The sequence below is a fragment of the Ranitomeya imitator genome, chromosome 1 (genome assembly GCF_032444005.1).
Source record: "Ranitomeya imitator isolate aRanImi1 chromosome 1, aRanImi1.pri, whole genome shotgun sequence".
Classification (NCBI taxonomy): Eukaryota; Metazoa; Chordata; class Amphibia; order Anura; family Dendrobatidae; genus Ranitomeya; species Ranitomeya imitator.
In genome coordinates, this window is record NC_091282.1 from 768,677,792 (window position 1) to 768,699,111 (window position 21,320).

At 49.0% G+C, this 21,320-nt stretch overlaps 1 protein-coding gene across 1 annotated transcript in view; it reads right to left on the reverse strand.

Annotated features, from left to right (window-relative positions):
- AREL1 (apoptosis resistant E3 ubiquitin protein ligase 1) overlaps positions 1 to 21,320 on the reverse strand; it is a 37,075-nt gene that overhangs the window by 10,027 nt on the left and 5,728 nt on the right. The window contains exons 9-17 of the mRNA XM_069735729.1: positions 19,970 to 20,111; positions 19,001 to 19,122; positions 18,814 to 18,889; positions 18,636 to 18,745; positions 17,758 to 17,937; positions 17,237 to 17,362; positions 16,810 to 16,939; positions 16,169 to 16,227; positions 13,159 to 13,248 (exon numbers count right to left, since the gene is read on the reverse strand). Coding sequence (XP_069591830.1) covers positions 13,159 to 13,248; positions 16,169 to 16,227; positions 16,810 to 16,939; positions 17,237 to 17,362; positions 17,758 to 17,937; positions 18,636 to 18,745; positions 18,814 to 18,889; positions 19,001 to 19,122; positions 19,970 to 20,111 — 1,035 coding nt within the window. The remainder of the gene's footprint in view (positions 1 to 13,158; positions 13,249 to 16,168; positions 16,228 to 16,809; positions 16,940 to 17,236; positions 17,363 to 17,757; positions 17,938 to 18,635; positions 18,746 to 18,813; positions 18,890 to 19,000; positions 19,123 to 19,969; positions 20,112 to 21,320) is intronic.

The following is a 21,320-nucleotide window of genomic DNA, read 5'->3' on the forward strand; positions in this document are numbered from 1 at the left end:
TACATAATAAAGGACATTGTTTGTGGGAGGGTGAGTGCCATGCTCTCTTCTTACACATGCAGAATTTGGCCATATGCTTGTTTCTCGGCTGATCGGCACCCATGTTCCTGGAGTTTTAATAAGCCTTGTATCTTCAGAGCTGTGCAGCAGTGCCTTTCATCTTTCCCTTTGTTGTACGGATGTGATTTACTGAAGTATGGACTGGGGGAGCAGATCTCCTGTGTGTTAGCACAACTATGGACTGGGAGGGAGCAGATCTCCTGTGTGTTAGCACAACTATGGACTGGGGGTGCAGGTCTATGTATAATTCTGTTCTCATACTATGATACATGATGAATGACCCCAATAATCTGCTAGGGATGAGCTCTATGCATGAAAGTATAATTTAGGAGTCCAACTGGTGAGCTGTAACCCTGCAGTGCTGGAGTCCTGAGTTCAAATCCTACCAAGGACTACATCTGCAAGGAGTTTGTATGTTCTCCCTGAGTTTGCGTGGGTTTCCTCTGAGTTCTACGGATCCTCCACATTCTAGACATAGTAATAGAAAATGTAGATTGTATGCCCCAATGGGGACAGTGATGATGTCTGTAAAGCGCTGCTAAATATGGTGGAGCTATGTGAAAGGAGGAAAATTAATAAACTGTAAAGTTATGTGTTGTCAGGCCAAAATAAATCGCAATAAATAGGTGGTCCGAAGTTCAAAGTAATTTTCCTCCAAAATCCTTCTCCGTTTAGTTCCATAATCCAAACTATCTTCTAATATACTTGCAATAAAAAATAGAATTATTCTTACCGTTAATTCGGTTTCTAGGAACCTTCCACGACGGCATATGACGGCATATGGAGGTTGTCTCTTTGCCCTAATGGGGAACAGGAAACACAGAGAGGTTTAAAAGGACCTCCCACCTGCCAGTGACTTACAACTGAACCCATAGCACCGGTTTACCTTCCGAATCCCAGAACTAATCCAGGAATATATATCGGGTGGGAAATTAGTGCCGTCGTGGAAGGTTCCTAGAAACCGAATTAACGGTAAGAATAATTCTATTTTCTCTAGTCACCTTCCACGACGGCATATGGAGGAATACCAACTAATTTGGCACTAGGGAGGGACAACGGCCTGCAGAACTTTACGGCCGAAGACTAAGTCCTTATTGGACAATACATCTAATCTGTAATGTTTAGAGAAAGTATGAAGTGAAGACCACGTTGCTGCCCTGCAGATCTGCTCTGGGGATGCACCTGCTCTTTCTGCCCAGGAGACTGACGTAGATCTTGTTGAATGGGCCTTGATCCCTACTGGAGGTATTTTGTTTTGAGCAAGGTAGGCTTCCGTTATAGCCTTTTTGATCCATGTAGCAATGGTACTTTTAGCTACTTTTTTACCCTTATTTTGCCCAGAGGGATGGACAAAGAGGTTATGATCGATTCTGAAAGCACGGGTCTGATCTAAGTATTGCAGCACAATACGTCGGACGTCCAGAGTGTTGAATCTTCTTTCTTCCGAATTTGCAGGACTATGGCAAAAGGTTGGTAGAACAATCTCTTGGGAACGATGAAAATCAGAGACTACCTTCGGAAGAAAAGAAGGATCTAGACGAAGTACTATTGAGTCATCTCTCACTAGAAGATACGGCTCTCTTATAGATAAGGCTTGTAGTTCACCCACTCTTCTAGCCGAAGTTATGGCTACCAAAAACACAGTTTTGTATGCAAGATTTTGAAGAGAGCAGGAGGAAAAAGGTTCAAAAGGCGGGCCTGTAAGACCTTGAAGCACCACATTCAGATCCCATGGGGGAACTATTATCTGTTTTCTAGGATTCATCCTAGTTGCTGATGTTAAAAATCTTTTGATCCAGTGATGGCCTGCTAGATCTTGATCAAAAAAGGAGCTAAGTGCCGAGACCTGGACTCTGAGAGTACTGGGCCTAAGACCCATTCCTAAGCCTTTTTGCAAAAAATCTAAGATGTTAGGTATATTAGGCTTGAGAGGGTCTGGAAGGTTAGGTAAACAAAAAGACGAGAACTTTTTCCAGATTTTGTTGTAGATGGCGTTGGTTACTGGCTTTCTCGATTTTTGGAGAGTAGCTATGACAGAGTCCGATAGTCCTTTTGCTTTCAAGACCTGGGCTTCAGTAACCACACCGCTAAATTCCATTTCTGAGGGTCTGCATGGAGAATAGGACCCTGAGAGAGGAGATCGTTTTTTAGAGGTAACATTACTGGTCCATCCACTTGTAGTTGGATGATCAAGTTGAACCAACTTCTTTTGGGCCAAAAAGGGGCTATCAGGATAGTCGGAGTTCCTTCTATTCGTATCTTCCTTAGAACCTTTGCCAGGATTGGGATTGGTGGAAATGCGTAGACAAGCTGGAAGTGCCAATCTTGGACTAGGGCATCCACTCCTCTGGGATTGCCTCTTGGGTTCAAGGAAAAAAAGGTTTTGACTTTTGCGTTCTGGTGAGAGGCAAAGAGGTCGACTTCTGGAAGACCCCACTTTTGTACTAGCATATTGAACGTTTGAAGGTCCAGGCTCCACTCGCCAGGATGAATGTCCTGGCGACTCAGGTAGTCTGCTTGAATATTTGCAGTCCCTTTTAGATGAATTGCTGTCAGTGACAGTAAGTGTTTCTCGGCCCAATAAAAAATTCGAGCGGAGATCTTTTTCAAACTGAGGAATTTTGTGCCGCCCTGACGCCTGATATGCGCCACCGTGGTCATGTTGTCTGAATAGATCTGGACATGTTGACCGGAAATCTGACGGCTTGCTGCTAACAGGGCCTTTTCCACAGCTTTGAGTTCTCTGAAATTTGACGATTTCTCGCTGATCGACTGGTTCCAAAGACCTTGGTAAGGAACATGATTTACTATGGCTCCCCAGCCTCTCCTGCTGGCATCTGTCTTGATCGTAGTTATCGGGAGCTGAATCCAGCTCACCCCCTTCAGGAGGTTTCTGGAATTCATCCACCATGTTAAGGATGCTTTCACTCGACCTGGTGTGTGAATCCTTCTTGTTAGAGTGCCAGGTTGACCATCCCACCTGTCTAGAATGTGGGTTTGGAGAATTCTGGAGTGAGCTTGAGCCCAAGCCACTGATTGTATACAGGCTGTCATGGAGCCTAAGAGAGACATTCCTTCTCGAAGAGTAGGACATCTCATCTCCTTGAATTTTCTGACTTTTGCTACTAATGGTAGCCTGTGATCGTCTGGGAGAAAGGACATCTGTTTTGTTGAGTCCAGAACCACCCCCAAGAACTTTCTGGTTCTTGAGGGTTGAAGCTGAGACTTCTTCATGTTTGGAATCCAACCCAGAGACTTCAATATCTCCAAAGTGGTTGACACATGGGATATCAGGGTCATCTCGGTGGGGGCAACTACCAGTAGATCGTCCAAGTAGGGCACTATACAGACACCTTGACTCCGGATAAATGACACTGCCTCTGCCATGATCTTGGAGAATACCCTTGGTGCTGAGGAAATGCCGAAGGGAAGGACTCCATACTGATAGTGCTCCACTCGATGACTCCCCCGTATCGCAAACCTGAGGTATTTTCTGTGTCTCGGGTGGATAGGAATGTGAAAATATGCATCCCTTAGGTCGATGGTTGCCATAAAGGACTGATGTCCTATCAGAGGAATTGCAGATCTTACAGACTCCATCTTGAACTTGCGATATTTCACATGTCGGTTTAGACCTTTTAGGTTTATAATAATTCTTACGTCCCCTGAGGGTTTGGGTACTAAGAATAGACGGGAATAATGTCCTTTTCCTTGTTCCAGATGTGGAACTGGTGAGATCACATTTGATTTCATAAGATCTCTGAGACCCAATGTCAACAAATTGTGATCTCTTGAAGACGTAAGGGTAGTAACTTTCAGACCCTGAGGGGGGGAAGAAATTAACTCTATTAATAGGCCCTCCTTGATGACATTGAGGACCCAGTGGGAACTGGTAATATTTTCCCACTGACCCACATATTTTGAGAGTCTCCCCCCTACCGGGTCGGAGTCATTGCTTGTCCTGTTGGGACTGTTGCTGCTGCTGCTGGGGGACAAAAATATTTTTCCCTCTACCTTTGGCGTAACTCCACCTGCCGGTTTTGCCTTTCCCTCTTTGAGGGGGCTGAGACTGTGGGGCACGAAAAAACCGTTTTCTCGGTTGTTTTTGCTCCGGGAGTGCCTTTTTCTTGTCAGTAGCCTTGTCAAGAATATCGTCTAAGGCTGGACCGAAAACATAATCTCCCTTAAAAGGTATAGCACACAACTTGGCTTTTGAAGTGATATCACCGCTCCATATTTTAAGCCAGAGGGCTCTTCTAGCAGAGTTGGAGAGTACGAGAGATCTGGCGGCCACTCTAACAGATTCCAGAGAAGCGTCAGCCAGAAACCCAGAGGCTCTATGCAGGATGGGAAGTGAATCTAATAATTCACCTCTCGGGGTACCCTGAGATATATGAGACTCTAATTTCTCCAACCAGCAGGAGAGGGCCCTGGCAACACAAGTGGAAGCGACATTGGCCTTAAGGATAGACGTTGAAGTTTCCCAAGACTTTTTTAGGAGGCTTTCAATCTTTCTGTCCATAGGATCCTTTAATTGTGAGGAATCCTCAAAAGGGAGTGCTGTTCTTTTGGCGACTCTAGCCACCTGCACATCCACCTTTGGAATGTCCAATTTGATTACTTCACCCTCTAGAGGAAATCTATGCTTCATTTCTGCAGGGGTAGTGAGGCGTTTCTCAGGCTGTTCCCATTCCTGATTAACCATACTAACAATGTTAGCGTGCACCGGGAACCCCACTCTTTTCTCCGATCTGAGTCCGCCAAACATCTGATCCTGTACGGACTGTGGCTCATATTCCTCTTCTAGGCCCATAGTATTACGGACAGCAGATACTAAATCCTCAATGTAATCTGAGGAAAAGAGGTATTTCCTGACCTCAGCTTTAGGTGATACAGGATCTTCCCAGCCCACAGATGAAGTATGGGAGAGGTCTGAATCAGAGTCTGATTCGACCTCCTGAATTTTTCTCTTTTTAGCTGGGGAATGCGGCGGCGGAGGTGGAGGAGTAGTAAAAGCTGCTAACGAAGATTGCACCTCCTGTTTTACTAAGGAGCGAATTTCATCCAGCAGAGATGGTTGCTCAGCTTTTACAATCTTGTCAGTACATGGCTGGCAGAGTCTTTTGTCCCAGTTAAGAGGGAATTTAGTAGAACAGACTGGGCACTTCTTTTTAATAGCGGCTTTAGGGGCAGACTTCTCTCCCTGAAATGACAAGGGAGAGGGGAGTGAGGACATTAAAACCCCCTATAGGTACTACCTCCCGGATCCTATCCCTGCAAAACACTTACTGTAGCAGGGGTAGCGCTGGGCTCCGCAGATGCAGGGCACAAGGAACCATCCATACTGGGAAAATTAGTCTTACCTCAGTGGTGGTTCAGCAGGGTTTAAGAACGCTGTCCGCACCTGCCTCCAGCAATCAGCAGTTCCCCCTCCCCCTCCGGGATCCATGTGAGGGGACGCCATCAGTCCGACACGCCGGCCGGCGAACCCGGAAGAAGCGGCTTCCAGGAGAACGAGGGACCGGAAGTGACGCGCGAGACCGCCGACGTCACATCCGGAACGCCGAGCCGGCAATGGAGGGGGAGAACGCTGAGCAGCTCATGGAGGAGCCCGGCGAGGGATCCCAGGCCTGCTTTGCCCTCGTGGGGGCGCGGGAAGGCCGGGAGGGGGTCCCTGAGGCACCTGCATAGCAGGACGACGGGAGCAGCAGGGGAGGAGGCGGAACGCGACCACCAGCTGCCCGGCTACAACAGGCAGAGCCTGCACAAAGGTACCGCAGTCGCCGGCCACAACAGCACCTGGAGACCTCTCCCTGTCCCATGGGGAACAGGAAAGACACTGGCAGGTGGGAGGTGGGAGGTCCTTTTAAACCTCTCTGTGTTTCCTGTTCCCCATTAGGGCAAAGAGACAACCTCCATATGCCGTCATATGCCGTCGTGGAAGGTGACTAGAGAAATTACCCATCATTGCTCTATTTAACTGCGATCGTAGCCTCTGCCCACTGATGCTTTATTTTAGGGAGAGGGCAGAGGCGATCCCAGTGTAGTATAGGTGACCGCAGCGTTTGCAGTCTCTGCCCCCTGATGAGCATTCATTTCAGGGAGGGGGCATAGGCGACCGCATTGTCTGCAGCCTCTGCCCTCCGATGATTCTTCATTTCAGAGAGAGGGCAGAGGAGACCTCAGTGTCTGCAGCCTCTGCCCCAGATGACGCTTCATTTCAGGGAGGGGGCAGAGGAGACCGCAATGTCTGCAGCCTCTGCCCCAGATGATGCTTCATTTGAGGGAGGGGGCAGAGGAGACCGCAATGTCTGCAGCCTCTGCCCCAGATGATGCTTCATTTCAGGGAGGGGGCAGAGGAGACCGCAATGTCTGCAGCCTCTGCCCCAGATGATGCTTCATTTCAGGGAGGGGGCAGAGGAGACCGCAATGTCTGCAGCCTCTGCCCCAGATGATGCTTCATTTCAGGGAGGGGGCAGAGGAGACCGCAATGTCTGCAGCCTCTGCCCCAGATGATGCTTCATTTCAGGGAGGGGGCAGAGGAGACCGCAATGTCTGCAGCCTCTGCCCTCTGATGATTCTTCATTTCAGGGAGAGGGCAGAGGAGACCGCAGTGTCTGCAACCTCTGCCCCAGATGACGCTTCATTTCAGGGAGGGGGCAGAGGAGACCGCAATGTCTGCAGCCTCTGCCCCAGATGACGCTTCATTTCAGGGAGGGGGCAGAGGAGACCGCATTGTCTGCAACCTCTGCCCCAGATGACGCTTCATTTCAGGGAGGGGGCAGAGGAGACCGCAATGTCTGCAACCTCTGCCCCAGATGATGCTTCATTTCAGGGAGTGGGCAGAGGAGACCGCAATGTCTGCAACCTCTGCCCCAGATGACGCTTCATTTCAGGGAGGGGGCAGAGGAGACCGCAATGTCTGCAGCCTCTGCCCCAGATGACGCTTCATTTCAGGGAGGGGGCAGAGGAGACCGCAATGTCTGCAGCCTCTGCCCCAGATGATGCTTCATTTCAGGGAGGGGGCAGAGGAGACCGCAGTGTCTCCAACCTCTGCCCCAGATGACGCTTCATTTCAGGGAGGGGGCAGAGGAGACCGCAATGTCTGCAGCCTCTGCCCCAGATGACGCTTCATTTCAGGGAGGGGGCAGAGGAGACCGCAATGTCTGCAGCCTCTGCCCCAGATGATGCTTCATTTCAGGGAGGGGGCAGAGGAGACCGCAGTGTCTGCAACCTCTGCCCCAGATGACGCTTCATTTCAGGGAGGGGGCAGAGGAGACCGCAATGTCTGCAGCCTCTGCCCCAGATGACGCTTCATTTCAGGGAGGGGGCAGAGGAGACCGCAATGTCTGCAGCCTCTGCCCTCTGATGATTCTTCATTTCAGGGAGAGGGCAGAGGAGACCGCAGTGTCTGCAACCTCTGCCCCAGATGACGCTTCATTTCAGGGAGGGGGCAGAGGAGACCGCAATGTCTGCAGCCTCTGCCCTCTGATGATTCTTCATTTCAGGGAGAGGGCAGAGGAGACCGCAGTGTCTGCAACCTCTGCCCCAGATGACGCTTCATTTCAGGGAGGGGGCAGAGGAGACAGCAGTGTCTGCAGCCTCTGCCCTCCGATGATTCTTCATTTCAGGGAGTGGGCAGAGGAGACCGCAATGTCTGCAACCTCTGCCCCAGATGATGCTTCATTTCAGGGAGGGGGCAGAGGAGACAGCAGTGTCTGCAGCCTCTGCCCTCCGATGATTCTTCATTTCAGGGAGTGGGCAGAGGAGACCGCAATGTCTGCCCCAGATGATGCTTCATTTCAGGGAGGGGGCAGAGGAGACCACAGTGTCTGCAACCTCTGCCCCAGATGACGCTTCATTTCAGGGAGGGGGCAGAGGAGACCGCAGTGTCTGCAGCCTCTGCCCCAGATGATGCTTCATTTCAGGGAGGGGGCAGAGGAGACAGCAGTGTCTGCAACCTCTGCCCCAGATGACGCTTCATTTCAGGGAGGGGGCAGAGGAGACAGCAGTGTCTGCAGCCTCTGCCCTCCGATGATTCTTCATTTCAGGGAGTGGGCAGAGGAGACCGCAATGTCTGCAACCTCTGCCCCAGATGACGCTTCATTTCAGGGAGGGGGCAGAGGAGACCGCAATGTCTGCAGCCTCTGCCCCAGATGATTCTTCATTTCAGGGAGTGGGCAGAGGAGACCGCAGTGTCTGCAGCCTCTGCCCTCTGATGATTCTTCATTTCAGGGAGAGGGCAGAGGAGACCTCAGTGTCTGCAACCTCTGCCCCAGATGACGCTTCATTTCAGGGAGGGGGCAGAGGAGACCGCAATGTCTGCAGCCTCTGCCCCAGATGATGCTTCATTTCAGGGAGGGGGCAGAGGAGACCGCAATGTCTGCAACCTCTGCCCCAGATGACGCTTCATTTCAGGGAGGGGGCAGAGGAGACCGCAATGTCTGCAGCCTCTGCCCCAGATGATTCTTCATTTCAGGGAGTGGGCAGAGGAGACCGCAGTGTCTGCAGCCTCTGCCCTCTGATGATTCTTCATTTCAGGGAGAGGGCAGAGGAGACCTCAGTGTCTGCAACCTCTGCCCCAGATGACGCTTCATTTCAGGGAGGGGGCAGAGGAGACCGCAATGTCTGCAGCCTCTGCCCCAGATGATGCTTCATTTCAGGGAGGGGGCAGAGGAGACCGCAATGTCTGCAACCTCTGCCCCAGATGACGCTTCATTTCAGGGAGGGGGCAGAGGAGACCGCAATGTCTGCAGCCTCTGCCCCAGATGATTCTTCATTTCAGGGAGTGGGCAGAGGAGACCGCAGTGTCTGCAGCCTCTGCCCTCTGATGATTCTTCATTTCAGGGAGAGGGCAGAGGAGACCTCAGTGTCTGCAACCTCTGCCCCAGATGACGCTTCATTTCAGGGAGGGGGCAGAGGAGACCGCAATGTCTGCAGCCTCTGCCCCAGATGATGCTTCATTTCAGGGAGGGGGCAGAGGAGACCGCAATGTCTGCAACCTCTGCCCCAGATGACGCTTCATTTCAGGGAGGGGGCAGAGGAGACCGCAATGTCTGCAGCCTCTGCCCTCTGATGATTCTTCATTTCAGGGAGAGGGCAGAGGAGACCGCAATGTCTGCAACCTCTGCCCCAGATGATGCTTCATTTCAGGGAGGGGGCAGAGGAGACCGCAGTGTCTGCAACCTCTGCCCCAGATGACGCTTCATTTCAGGGAGGGGGCAGAGGAGACCGCAGTGTCTGCAGCCTCTGCCCTCCGATGATTCTTCATTTCAGGGAGTGGGCAGAGGAGACCGCAATGTCTGCAACCTCTGCCCCAGATGAGCATTCATTTCAGGGAGGGGGCAGAGGAGACCGCAGTGTCTGCAACCTCTGCCCCAGATGAGCATTCATTTCAGGGAGGGGGCAGAGGAGACCTCAGTGTCTGCAGCCTCTGCCCTCCGATGATTCTTCATTTCAGGGAGTGGGCAGAGGAGACCGCAATGTCTGCAACCTCTGCCCCAGATGAGCATTCATTTCAGGGAGGGGGCAGAGGAGACCGCAGTGTCTGCAACCTCTGCCCCAGATGAGCATTCATTTCAGGGAGTGGGCAGAGGAGACCGCAGTGTCTGCAGCCTCTGCCCCAGATGACGCTTCATTTCAGGGAGGGGGCATAGGCGACCACAGTGTAGTATAGGTGATCGCAGTGTCCACAGCCGCTGCTCCTCATGACGCTTCCTTTGTGTATTCCAGCATGCATTGTGAATTCTCAATCAAAGTGTCATAAAAAAGGAAGTGGAAAGAAATAGAAAAGCCATTAGATCAAGTAGTGAGGGAAGGATGGAGAATTTTTAATGGAAGTATATTAGAAAATATGAAAAGGACATCACTGCTGCAACTAAGTAATATGTGGAGAAACCGCTCAAATCCAAAACCCCTTCAATCCGAAGAGACTGCTGACCATCGGTAATGGTAGTGCTGAAAGGAGAAGGATTAAATACAGGTCCTTCTCAAAAAATTAGCATATAGTGTTACATTTCATTATTTACCATAATGTAATGATTACAATTAAACTTTCATATATTATAGATTCATTATCCACCAACTGAAATTTGTCAGGTCTTTTATTGTTTTAATACTGATGATTTTGGCATACAACTCCTGATAACCCAAAAAACCTGTCTCAATAAATTAGCATATTTCACCCATCCAATCAAATAAAAGTGTTTTTTAATAACAAACAAAAAAACCAACAAATAATAATGTTCAGTTATGCACTCAATACTTGGTCGGGAATCCTTTGGCAGAAATGACTGCTTCAATGCGGCGTGGCATGGAGGCAATCAGCCTGTGACACTGCTGAGATGTTATGGAGGCCCAGGATGCTTCAATAGCGGCCTTAAGCTCATCCAGAGTGTTGGGTCTTGCGTCTCTCAACTTTCTCTTCACAATATCCCACAGATTCTCTATGGGGTTCAGGTCAGGAGAGTTGGCAGGCCAATTGAGCACAGTAATACCATGGTCAGTAAACCACTTACCAGTGGTTTTGGCACTGTGAGCAGGTGCCAGGTCGTGCTGAAAAATGAAATCTTCATCTCCATAAAGCATTTCAGCCGATGGAAGCATGAAGTGCTCCAAAATCTCCTGATAGCTAGCTGCATTGACCCTGCCCTTGATGAAACACAGTGGACCAACACCAGCAGCTGACATGGCACCCCACACCATCACTGACTGTGGGTACTTGACACTGGACTTCAGGCATTTTGGCATTTCCTTCTCCCCAGTCTTCCTCCAGACTCTGGCACCTTGATTTCCGAATGACATGCAAAATTTGCTTTCATCAGAAAAAAGTACTTGGGACCACTTAGCAACAGTCCAGTGCTGCTTCTCTGTAGCCCAGGTCAGGCGCCTCTGCCGCTGTTTATGGTTCAAAAGTGGCTTTACCTGGGGAATGCGGCACCTGTAGCCCATTTCCTGCACACGCCTGTGCACGGTGGCTCTGGATGTTTCCACACCAGACTCAGTCCACTGCTTCCTCAGGTTCCCCAAGGTCTGGAATCGGTCCTTCTCCACAATCTTCCTCAGGGTCCGGTCTCCTCTTCTCGTTTTACAGCGTTTTCTGCCACATTGTTTCCTTCCAACAGACTTACCATTGAGGTGCCTTGATACAGCACTCTGGGAACAGCCTATTTGTTGAGAAATTTCTTTCTGGGTCTTACCCTCTTGCTTGAGGGTGTCAATGATGGCCTTCTTGACATCTGTCAGGTCGCTAGTCTTACCCATGATGGGGGTTTTGAGTAATGAACCAGGCAGGGAGTTTATAAAAGCCTCAGGTATCTTTTGCATGTGTTTAGAGTTAATTAGTTGATTCAGAAGATTAGGGTAATAGGTCGTTTAGAGAACCTTTTCTTGATATGCTAATTTATTGAGACAGGTTTTTTGGGTTATCAGGAGTTGTATGCCAAAATCATCAGTATTAAAACAATAAAAGACCTGACAAATTTCAGTTGGTGGATAATGAATCTATAATATATGAAAGTTTAATTGTAATCATTACATTATGGTAAATAATGAAATTTAACACTATATGCTAATTTTTTGAGAAGGACCTGAATATCCAGGATAGGAGGAGATGACGTTTCTCTATGACTAAGGGCAGCAAAGCCAGAAACGAGTCAGTAACTTCATCTGCTCCTAGCATGGATATTTTTAATCCTTTTTTAATGAAATGGAATAAATCATTTAATATTTTCATGCACACCTTTCCAATCAGGACCTTCTCCTTTTGCACTAGACTAGAAAATAGTTTAGAAATACAATGCAGTCCTACTCTATACCTTGTAATGGTACTTCCCAAATACCTATAAACAACCACAAGATGGCAGTCAAATAACTGTCATCCCAAAGAAGCCAACCATTGATTAAAAAATTAAATCAATTTTATTAAAGAAACAAAAAAATGAAAAACAATACATATACACATTAAAAAGCTACTTCATTTCTTCCGGATAATACCCCATGGGAACGCATTAGAGGCACACTGTATTCTCATCAGACTAATAAAGCACGTATATAAAAAAGTCAAAACCAGCCTCCTCACAGAACACATAGAGTTAAATATAAGGAGCTATCTGCATCCACTTCATATTAATTGGGTCCCATGATTATGCGGCCATCCTATATACCATTAGATATTAACATACCACCATAGAATCCCCACAGTCCAGATCGCAACTAGCCGATCACAATAAGAGGTAAGTAGATAGTATAAATGCTGATATTACCTAAAGCAGGTCATAGATAGTGTGCGTCCACCCTGGCTTTTTCCCAGAGCCCCAACGCTAAAGCAGGTCATAAATAGTGTGCGTCCACCCTGACGCCCCCGGAAGAAGCTAGGGCGAAACGCGCGTTGGGGCGCTGGGAAAAAGCCAGGGTGGACGCACACTATCTATGACCTGCTTTAGGTAATATCAGCATTTATACTATCTACTTACCTCTTATTGTGATCGGCTAGTTGCGATCTGGACTGTGGGGATTCTATGGTGGTATGTTAATATCTAATGGTATATAGGATGGCCGCATAATCATGGGACACAATTAATATGAAGTGGATGCAGATAGCACCTTATATTTAACTCTATGTGTTCTGTGAGGAGGCTGGTTTTGACTTTTTTATATACGTGCTTTATTAGTCTGATGAGAATACAGTGTGCCTCTAATGCGTTCCCATGGGGTATTATCCGGAAGAAATGAAGTAGCTTTTTAATGTGTATATGTATTGTTTTTCATTTTTTTGTTTCTTTAATAAAATTGATTTAATTTTTTAATCAATGGTTGGCTTCTTTGGGATGACAGTTATTTGACTGCCATCTTGTGGTTGTTTATAGAAAATAGTTTAGATTATGGCACTAAATAAAGAAAATTACTTTGGACTTCGGACCAACCATTTACGTTGTCAGCTTTAAACAGAAGTCACAAGAACACCAAAGGGGCAGAGACGAGAACCAGGGAAATCGTGATGAAGCAACAGCCTATATCATGGGAGGAGGTGTACTAGCAAGAGGCTTCTTCGCTCAAAGTACCTCCATCAATTACCTCCTGGAGGACTCTAATTCTTACCTTCTCCCGGAAATACCAGGAACCCCCAATGACCACAGCATGAGCCTGGAAGTCCTGCACGGCTATGTGCCCAGTACCACACATAAGGAGCTGAAAAAAAAGCATATAATCCTTGTCCACAACAAGAGCTCAGATCTAAGATATAAATCATCCAGATATAGGGAGGCAGCGGGGGTACGAGACCTATCTACACCTGCACCTATCAAGCATCAGTGGCAACGTAATAATGGTCAGAAGAACACCAAGCAATGTGTGATGTTGCAATGTTACATCAGGCAGTGGTGTGTGATCTGTGAGAGAACAGAATACATTTTGTGTCTGTGATCTCCATCTTGCCTAATAACTTCTGTGTCATGGTGATCACATAACTGATGGAAGTTTTCCTTATTCTGTGACCCTATTTAAAGTGCTTACATAGTTATTACATAGTAACATAGTTATTAAGGTTGAAGGAAGACTAAGTCCATCTAGTTCAACCCATAGCCTAACCTAACATGCCCTAACATGTTGATCCAGAGGAAGGCAAAAAAAACCCATGTGGCAAAGAGTAAGCTCCACTTTGGGGTAAAAAATTCCTTCCCGACTCCACATACGGCAATCGGACTAGTTCCCTGGATCAACGCCCTATCAAGGAATCTAGTGTATATACCCTGTAACATTATACTTTTCCAGAAAGGTATCCAGTCCCCTCTTAAATTTAAGTAATGAATCACTCATTACAACATCATATGGCAGAGAGTTCCATAGTCTCACTGCTCTTACAGTAAAGAATCCACATCTGTTATTATGCTTAAACCTTCTTTCCTCCAGACATAGAGGATGCCCCCTTGTCCCAATCTCAGGTCTATGATTAAAAAGATCATCAGAAAGGTCTTTGTACTATCCCCTCATATATTTATACATTAAAATAAGATCACCCCTTAGTCTTCGTTTTTCCAAACTAAATAGCCCCAAGTGTAATAACCTATCTTGGTATTGCAGACCCCCCAGTCCTCTAATAACCTTGGTCGCTCTTCTCTGCACCCGCTCCCGTTCAGCTATGTCTTTCTTATACACCGGAGACCAGAACTGTGCACAGTATTCTAAGTGTGGTCGAACTAGTGACTTGTGTAGAGGTAAAATTATGTTCTCCTCATGTGCATCTATGCCTCTTTTAATGCATCCCATTATTTTATTTGCCTTTGTAGCAGCTGCCTAACACTGACCACTGAATATGAGTTTGTCATCCACCCATACTCCCAGGTCTTTTTCATTGACGGTTTTGCCCAGAGTTTTAGAATTAAGCGCATAATTATACATCTTATTACTTCTACCCAAGTGCATGACCTTACACTTATCCCCATTAAAGCTCATTTGCCATTTATCAGCCCAAGCTTCTAGTTTACATAAATCCTCCTGTAATATAAAATGGGCTAATAAACCAGAAGTTCTGAGACCACCATACAAGGCTGTTCTGTACTGAGTTCCCAAGCGTGCGTTAAACAAATCTTATTAATTTGGAGTCATAAAATGCATAGAAGAAAATGTATTTCACTAACAAAATTTGGTGCTGAAACCCAGGAAAAGACACACATTATACCACGACACACCAGTAAAAGTGAATTTTAATGCTGAAGTATAAGACACAAGGCTTTTCATACTTTTGTATTTCACTTTTACTGAGAACTTGGTCTACCTCCACTACAAGTTATTTTGCATTAAATAATCTGGTCCAGTAACTTGGAGAAATCTATTCTTTTGAACTGTGTACATGTGATGGGATCAGTATATAAGTATGAAATGTAGTGGTAATTGTACTTGGAGGATTGATAGTGTTGAGGGGTATCTTGTAGCCTGTTTACTTGGTTTTTAGGTGGCTTTGGAGACTGCCTACATATAATTGTAGGATTTTAAATGTCTCTGGTGCCTACCTACATATGAGAAAATGTGCTGATATAGGCACTTATATAAGCTTCCAAAGTGCCTAAGACCAGAGCTGAACAGCTTGGGAGTAAATAGATACATCTAAAGGAAAAACAGCAATAGTTAGAAAATGTGAAGTCAGGGATGATGTAACACACTGTAAAAGAATGTGGGAGAAATTGGAATCCCCCTGGTCTGCTCTGTATGGGCTCATGAAAGCAAAATGCTGGCTTATAAGTCAATGGTTGACGCTGAGCAGTGGAATGTGGCTGAGGACGTAATTAGTGGGGAAGTGTGAAAAAAGCACTGAGTAAAGGAGTGTTGTGTGGATGTTTTGACAATAGATTGGACCAACTTGGAGACCACTGCTGGATGCTCCAGAGCGGCATTACAAGCGGCAGCTAACAGAGCGCCAACTGGTAACTGCAAGAAATGTAATTCTTTATTCTGGACCTTCGCCATGTAATGACAGTTTGTAGTAAAAACTCCCCAAAAACGTGTGGAAGCTTATTGTAACCGCGAATGGTGTATTTAATTAATTTCGTTGCCCACATCTTCTATGATAAAGGGGTTGTGCACTCCTAGGACAGCCCTTCTCATTCCCCACACTTGGCCCCATACACAATAATAAAGCCTATAGTCACCCCCTGCCGGCGTCGTTCCAGCAGTGACGGCACTCGCAGTTCTGGGTCCCTCATGCGGTTGTTGTGACACTTGTCTCCGCTTTCGGACAAATCGAACATGAAGAGGAAGTCCAGGCTGCAGCGGATCCCTGACTTCCTCTTCATGATCAATTCGACAGGAGGCGAGGACAGTGACGCCAGGGTCACATGTCACAACAACCCCATGGGAGCGCGAGTGTCGACACCACACGAACAGTGTCAGCTCAGGAGCAGAGTATAGGCTTTATTATTTTCTCAGGGCAAAGTGTGGCGTATGAGAAGGGCTAGCCTAGTAGTGGACAAGCCTTTTAAACACTAGAGCTAATGATATAGCGATCTGGTAATATTACGTTCCCCTTTGGGCCTGAAGAAATGGAAATAACCTTATTTACATTACACAGAATTCATGACAATTTGTTAAACAGCAATAAATGGCCGATTCTTACCTCTAGTTCATTCTCATCGAATATGCCCAAGAGATTATCAGGGACGAGCTCATTGAGTCCTGTGGAAACAGAGGCCACAGTTAGAGCTGGTCAGCACGAGTCCCCCCGCATTGATCACCACGCGTCTCCCTGCACTAAGGCTAAGTTCACAGTAGCGTTTAGGTCCGCCTACTTCTGCATGCGTCCTGCGTACCTATCTTTTACATTGTATACGCAGGGACATGCGTTGTATGCGGATGCGTCCACATGCGCTTTGACATGCCCGCTGAACGCAAGAAAATGCAACATGTTGCGTTCGGCGGGCACGTCAAAACGACGCATGCGGACGCATCCAACGCATGTCCCTGCCTACACAATGTTAAAGATAGGTAAACAATGCATGCGGAAGTAGGCGAAGCTTAAGGAAAAATAGTCCGCAGCACAACGCTGCGGACTTAAACGCTAATGTGAACCCAGCCTAAATCCCCTGTACTGGTCACCATGCATCCTCCCGCGCTGACCCCTGCACTGTTCACCATGCATCCTCCCACACCGACCACCCCACGCTTGTCACTATGCGTCCCCCTCCCCCCCCCCCCCGCGATAACCCCCTGCACTCGTCACCATGCATCCCCCTGCACTGACCCCAACCATCAGCTCACCTTTCAGGAAATGCTCCACCTCCTCCCGCACCTGATTACAGAGACGATGCTGCGCCAGAAGGTTCAGGTAATAGATCTTATTGTCATTGGAGACTGGAATGTGCGAACCCCCAGGCACCAGGTCCACCATCTGCAAGAGGAAGAAGACTGGCAATCCACAGACATGGCATACTGGACAGGAGGATGGGCGGCTGGCACGTGATGTCCCGCCTGTATACTGTACGGGAAGACAGGCCACATGGTGTCCCCTCTGTGCACTGTACAGGAGGCTGCCACGTGATATCCAGTCTGTATATAGTACATGAGAACGGGCGGTTGACACGTGGTGTCTTATATGTAAACGTCACAGATTTACTCCATTGTTAGTCACTGTCAGTTCCTTTCATGCTCGATAAAACACGATTATGTGTTCACACATAGTACCCACCTTCTCCAGCTGACCCCCGCGGCTATACTTCTCTTCAGCAAAGACCAGGTCTGCATCAGAGATGTCATGGGACAAAACATACAGAACCTTGGACTGGAAAAAATCAGGGTCGTCCGTTTCGAAGAACTGAAGAGAAAAATAAAATGATGAATCTCCTCATGTGTCCCCACTCTCCCCTCATCGGGTCCTGTCAGTCCCGAATCACCCCAATCCTTTTTGCGAGTCCCGTCTGCTCCAACCCCATCCCCGCCTTCGGGGGTTATGTCCATTTTCCCACCCTGCGGGTCCAGGGGCCATATACTGCTCACACCCTGCTGGCTCCCTCAGTCGCCATCCACATGTGTGGGGGGATGGGGGTTAGCAGGCGGAAGGGCAGTGTGGGAAATGTCTGCGCTCAGCAGCCCCATCCCCAGTGGATGATGTCTCGGTGGAGACGGGCGGCCATGGATAGTACCTGGAAGATGGCAAGCAGTCCTGCAATGTGACTGCTGGGTGGTCAGAGGAGGGACACCATGCCTCACCTTATAATGCACACGAAGTCCAATGATCTGTGCCAGGAAGGAACGGGTGAACCGGGCCCTCACCAGCTGCTCATAACCCCCCCCTTGAGACGACTCAAACAGGCATTTTCCTACAACCCTACCAGCAAACTCGTACAGCTTGATGCGTAATCCTGGTGGGCGACATGGATTTGGGTGTACCTAGAAGAGAAACCCCCAAATTATAAAACCCCAAAGATGGCGGGGAGGGAGAGGCAATCAAGACAAGGACGGCAAGGAGGGAGGGAGAGGCAGTCAGAAGCAGACGGCGTGGAGGGAGGGGCAGTCTGACTCGGACAGCAGGGAGAGAGAGGCAGTCAGACGCGGACGGCAGTGAGGGAGAGAGGCAGTCAGACGGGGAGGAAGAGAGAGGCAGTCAGATGCGGACAGTGGGGAGAGGCAGTCAGACACAGACGGCAGGGATGGAGGGGCAGTCAGACGCGGACGTCAGGGAGGAAGAGAGAGGCAGTCAGATGCGGACAGTGGGGATAGGCAGTCAGACGCAGACGGTGGGGAGGGAGGGGCAGTCAGACCCGGACGTCGGGGAGGGAGAGGCAGTCAAACGTGGACAGCGGGGAGGGAGGGAGACGCATTCAGACGTGGACGGTGGGGAGGGAGAGGCAGTCAGTCGCGGACAATGCGGAGAGGCAGACGGGGAGGGAGGGAGAGGCAGACGTCGACTGTGGGGAGGGAGAGGCAGTCAGATACGAACGGCAGGGAGGGTGGAAGCAGGTAGCTAGACGTGAACGGCAGGGGAGGGGGAAGAAGTCAGATGTGGACGGAAGGGGAAAAGTCAGACGCGGACGGAAGGGGAGGGCAAAGTAGCCAGACGTAAACTGCTGAGAAGGTCATGGACTCACCAGGCCTTGACTTGTGTCACTAAATCGAGTAAAGAGTTTGTTGTTTGTATCAAAGAGAACTTTACAAATCAGCTCAAACCACTCCCGCCGCGGACCACCCCAATCCAAAGCTGCCAACGAGAGAGAATGTCAAAGGGACAGAGAGAAGTCAGAGCCACCAGAGCGAGCAGACACTCACCCTCTTCATCCTGGAATATCACTTCGAAGCTTTTGCTCCAGTCAGAGGCAGAAAAATTTCTTGTTGCTCGTAGCGACTGCAATAAAAGACAGATATTATGGGGTAACAGGGGGATGAACCGGGAGTCACAGGGGGATACCCGGTATGCAGGATATAGACTTGTGAACACCGCAGGACTACTACTCACACTCTCCAGCAGCGCATGGCGGCAGACTCTCAAGGTGACTTTGCTGCGATTCTTCTTGCAGTGAATCATTTTAAGCTCTTTCTGGAAAAAACAAACTTTATCTTGGAAAGTCTCTGATCCACCTAAAAAGCAAAACCGTTGTTAGAAGCGGTCCATGGACCATGTCCATCATGGGATGCACCGCCACTCATCTATAAAGCCTACCACCCCACCAAATGGCACACAGCCCCCCAGCTATCACTTCGCTTCCCTACAGGCACGCAGCCATCATCCCCCACTAGTCATGTGGCTGTCACCTCCCCCCACCCACACATACACATGCAGCCATCACCTCCCCTCACAGCCATGCAACCGTCACTCCCTCACTACAGTCGCCCAGCAGCCATCCCCCCCACACACATGCATCCATAACCTCCCCCACACAGGCACGTAGCCGTCACCTCCCCCACAGGCACGCAGCCATCACCAGCCCCACACACAGGCACGCAGCAGTTACCACCCCCACATACAGGCACGCAGCCACCACCCCTCCTACACACACACAGCCGCCATCCCCCACTACAGGCACGCAGCCACCACCCCCACACACAGGGACGCAGCCCCCACACACACACAGTCGCCGCCCTCCACTACAGGCACGCAGCCGTCACCCCCCACTACAGGCAAGCAGCCGTCACCCCCCACTACAGGCACGCAGCCGTCACCCCCCACTACAGGCACGCAGCCGTCACCCCCCACTACAGGCACGCAGCCGTCACCCCCCACTACAGGCACGCAACCGTCACCCCCCACTACAGGCACGCAGCCATCACCCCCCACTACAAGCACGCAGCCGTCACCCCCCACTACACACACACAGCTGTCTCCCCCCTCCCACAGGCAGCCTCTCCCCCTCCCCCAGGCACACAGCCGTCACCCCCTTCCCCCCACTACAGGCACGCACCCATTACACATTCATCATTGCATTACCAATGTTCAAGTGCAGGAAACGAGTAAAAGTGGCAGCTAGGATGTTCCGCTCCTTACAGCTGATTTCTACTGGGGGCTGCAGCCCATCATCAACTTGTAAGGACAAAAGGCCGTGCAAAGGGTCCGGGGGCAAGTAAAGAAACTAGGAAAGATACAGAGATAGACAAATTAACAGGATCAACCGTAATGCAGAGCGCCACACCCGCCCGCAACCCTCTGACAATGTGATAAAAGACGTGAGGCCATGAACTTTCCACATTACACCCAGATACGTAAACAGATCAGAAGGTGTACATTGGACATTTCTCCATTTAATCAGAAAAGAAAATGTCTCATTTAGGAACTGATGGCAGCAACATCTTAGGACAGCTGTGCATGGGTCCCCAGCGTTGTGCAGTGTCCCCTCTTCTCACAACAGTCTGTAAATGTTGGGGAGGTGAGACAGTCACTGGAGTTTTGGGAGAAGAACATTGTCCCCTTTTAGTCTGTCAGAATTCCACAACTCGATAGTTCTGGGTATCTGCCAGATTTTTCATTTAATATGTTCTATTGGCTGGTCCAGACTGCAGGTGGATCCCTCGGACTCGGTGGAGCCATACTGCTGTCATGGAGGCAGGATGGGGTTTATCATTGTCCTGATTAAATAAACAAGGTCTTCCCAGAAATAGACATTGTCCGGTTAGAGCAGATGTTGGTCTAAAGGTACCGTTACACTAAACGACTTACCAACGATCACGACCAGCGATACGACCTGGCCGTGATCGTTGGTAAGTCGTTGTGTGGTCGCTGGGGAGCTGTCACACAGACAGCTCTCTCCAGCGACCAACAATCATGGGAACGACTTCAGCATCGTTGAAACTGTCTTTAACGATGCCGAGGTCCCCGGGTAACCAGGGTAAACATCGAGTTACTAAGTGCAGGGCCGCGCTTAGTAACCCGATATTTACCCTGGCTACCATTGCAAAAGTAAAAAAAAAACAAAAAAAAACAGTACATACTTACATTCCGATGTCTGTCACGTCCCCCGCCGTCAGCTTCCCGCACTGACTGTCTCAGCGCCGGCCATAAAGCAGAGCACAGCGGTGACGTCACCGCTGTGCTCTGCTTTACGGCCGGCGCTGACAGTCAGTGCAGGGAAGCTGACGGCGGGAGACGTGACAGAAATCGGAATGTAAATATGTACTGTTTTTTTTTTAACTTTTACAATGGTAACCAGGGTAAATATCGGGTTACTAAGCGCGGCCCTGCGCTTAGTAACCCGATATTTACCCTGGTTACAGGTGAACACATCGCTGGATCGGCGTCACACACGCCGATCCAGCGATGACAGCGGGCGATCAGCAACCAAAAA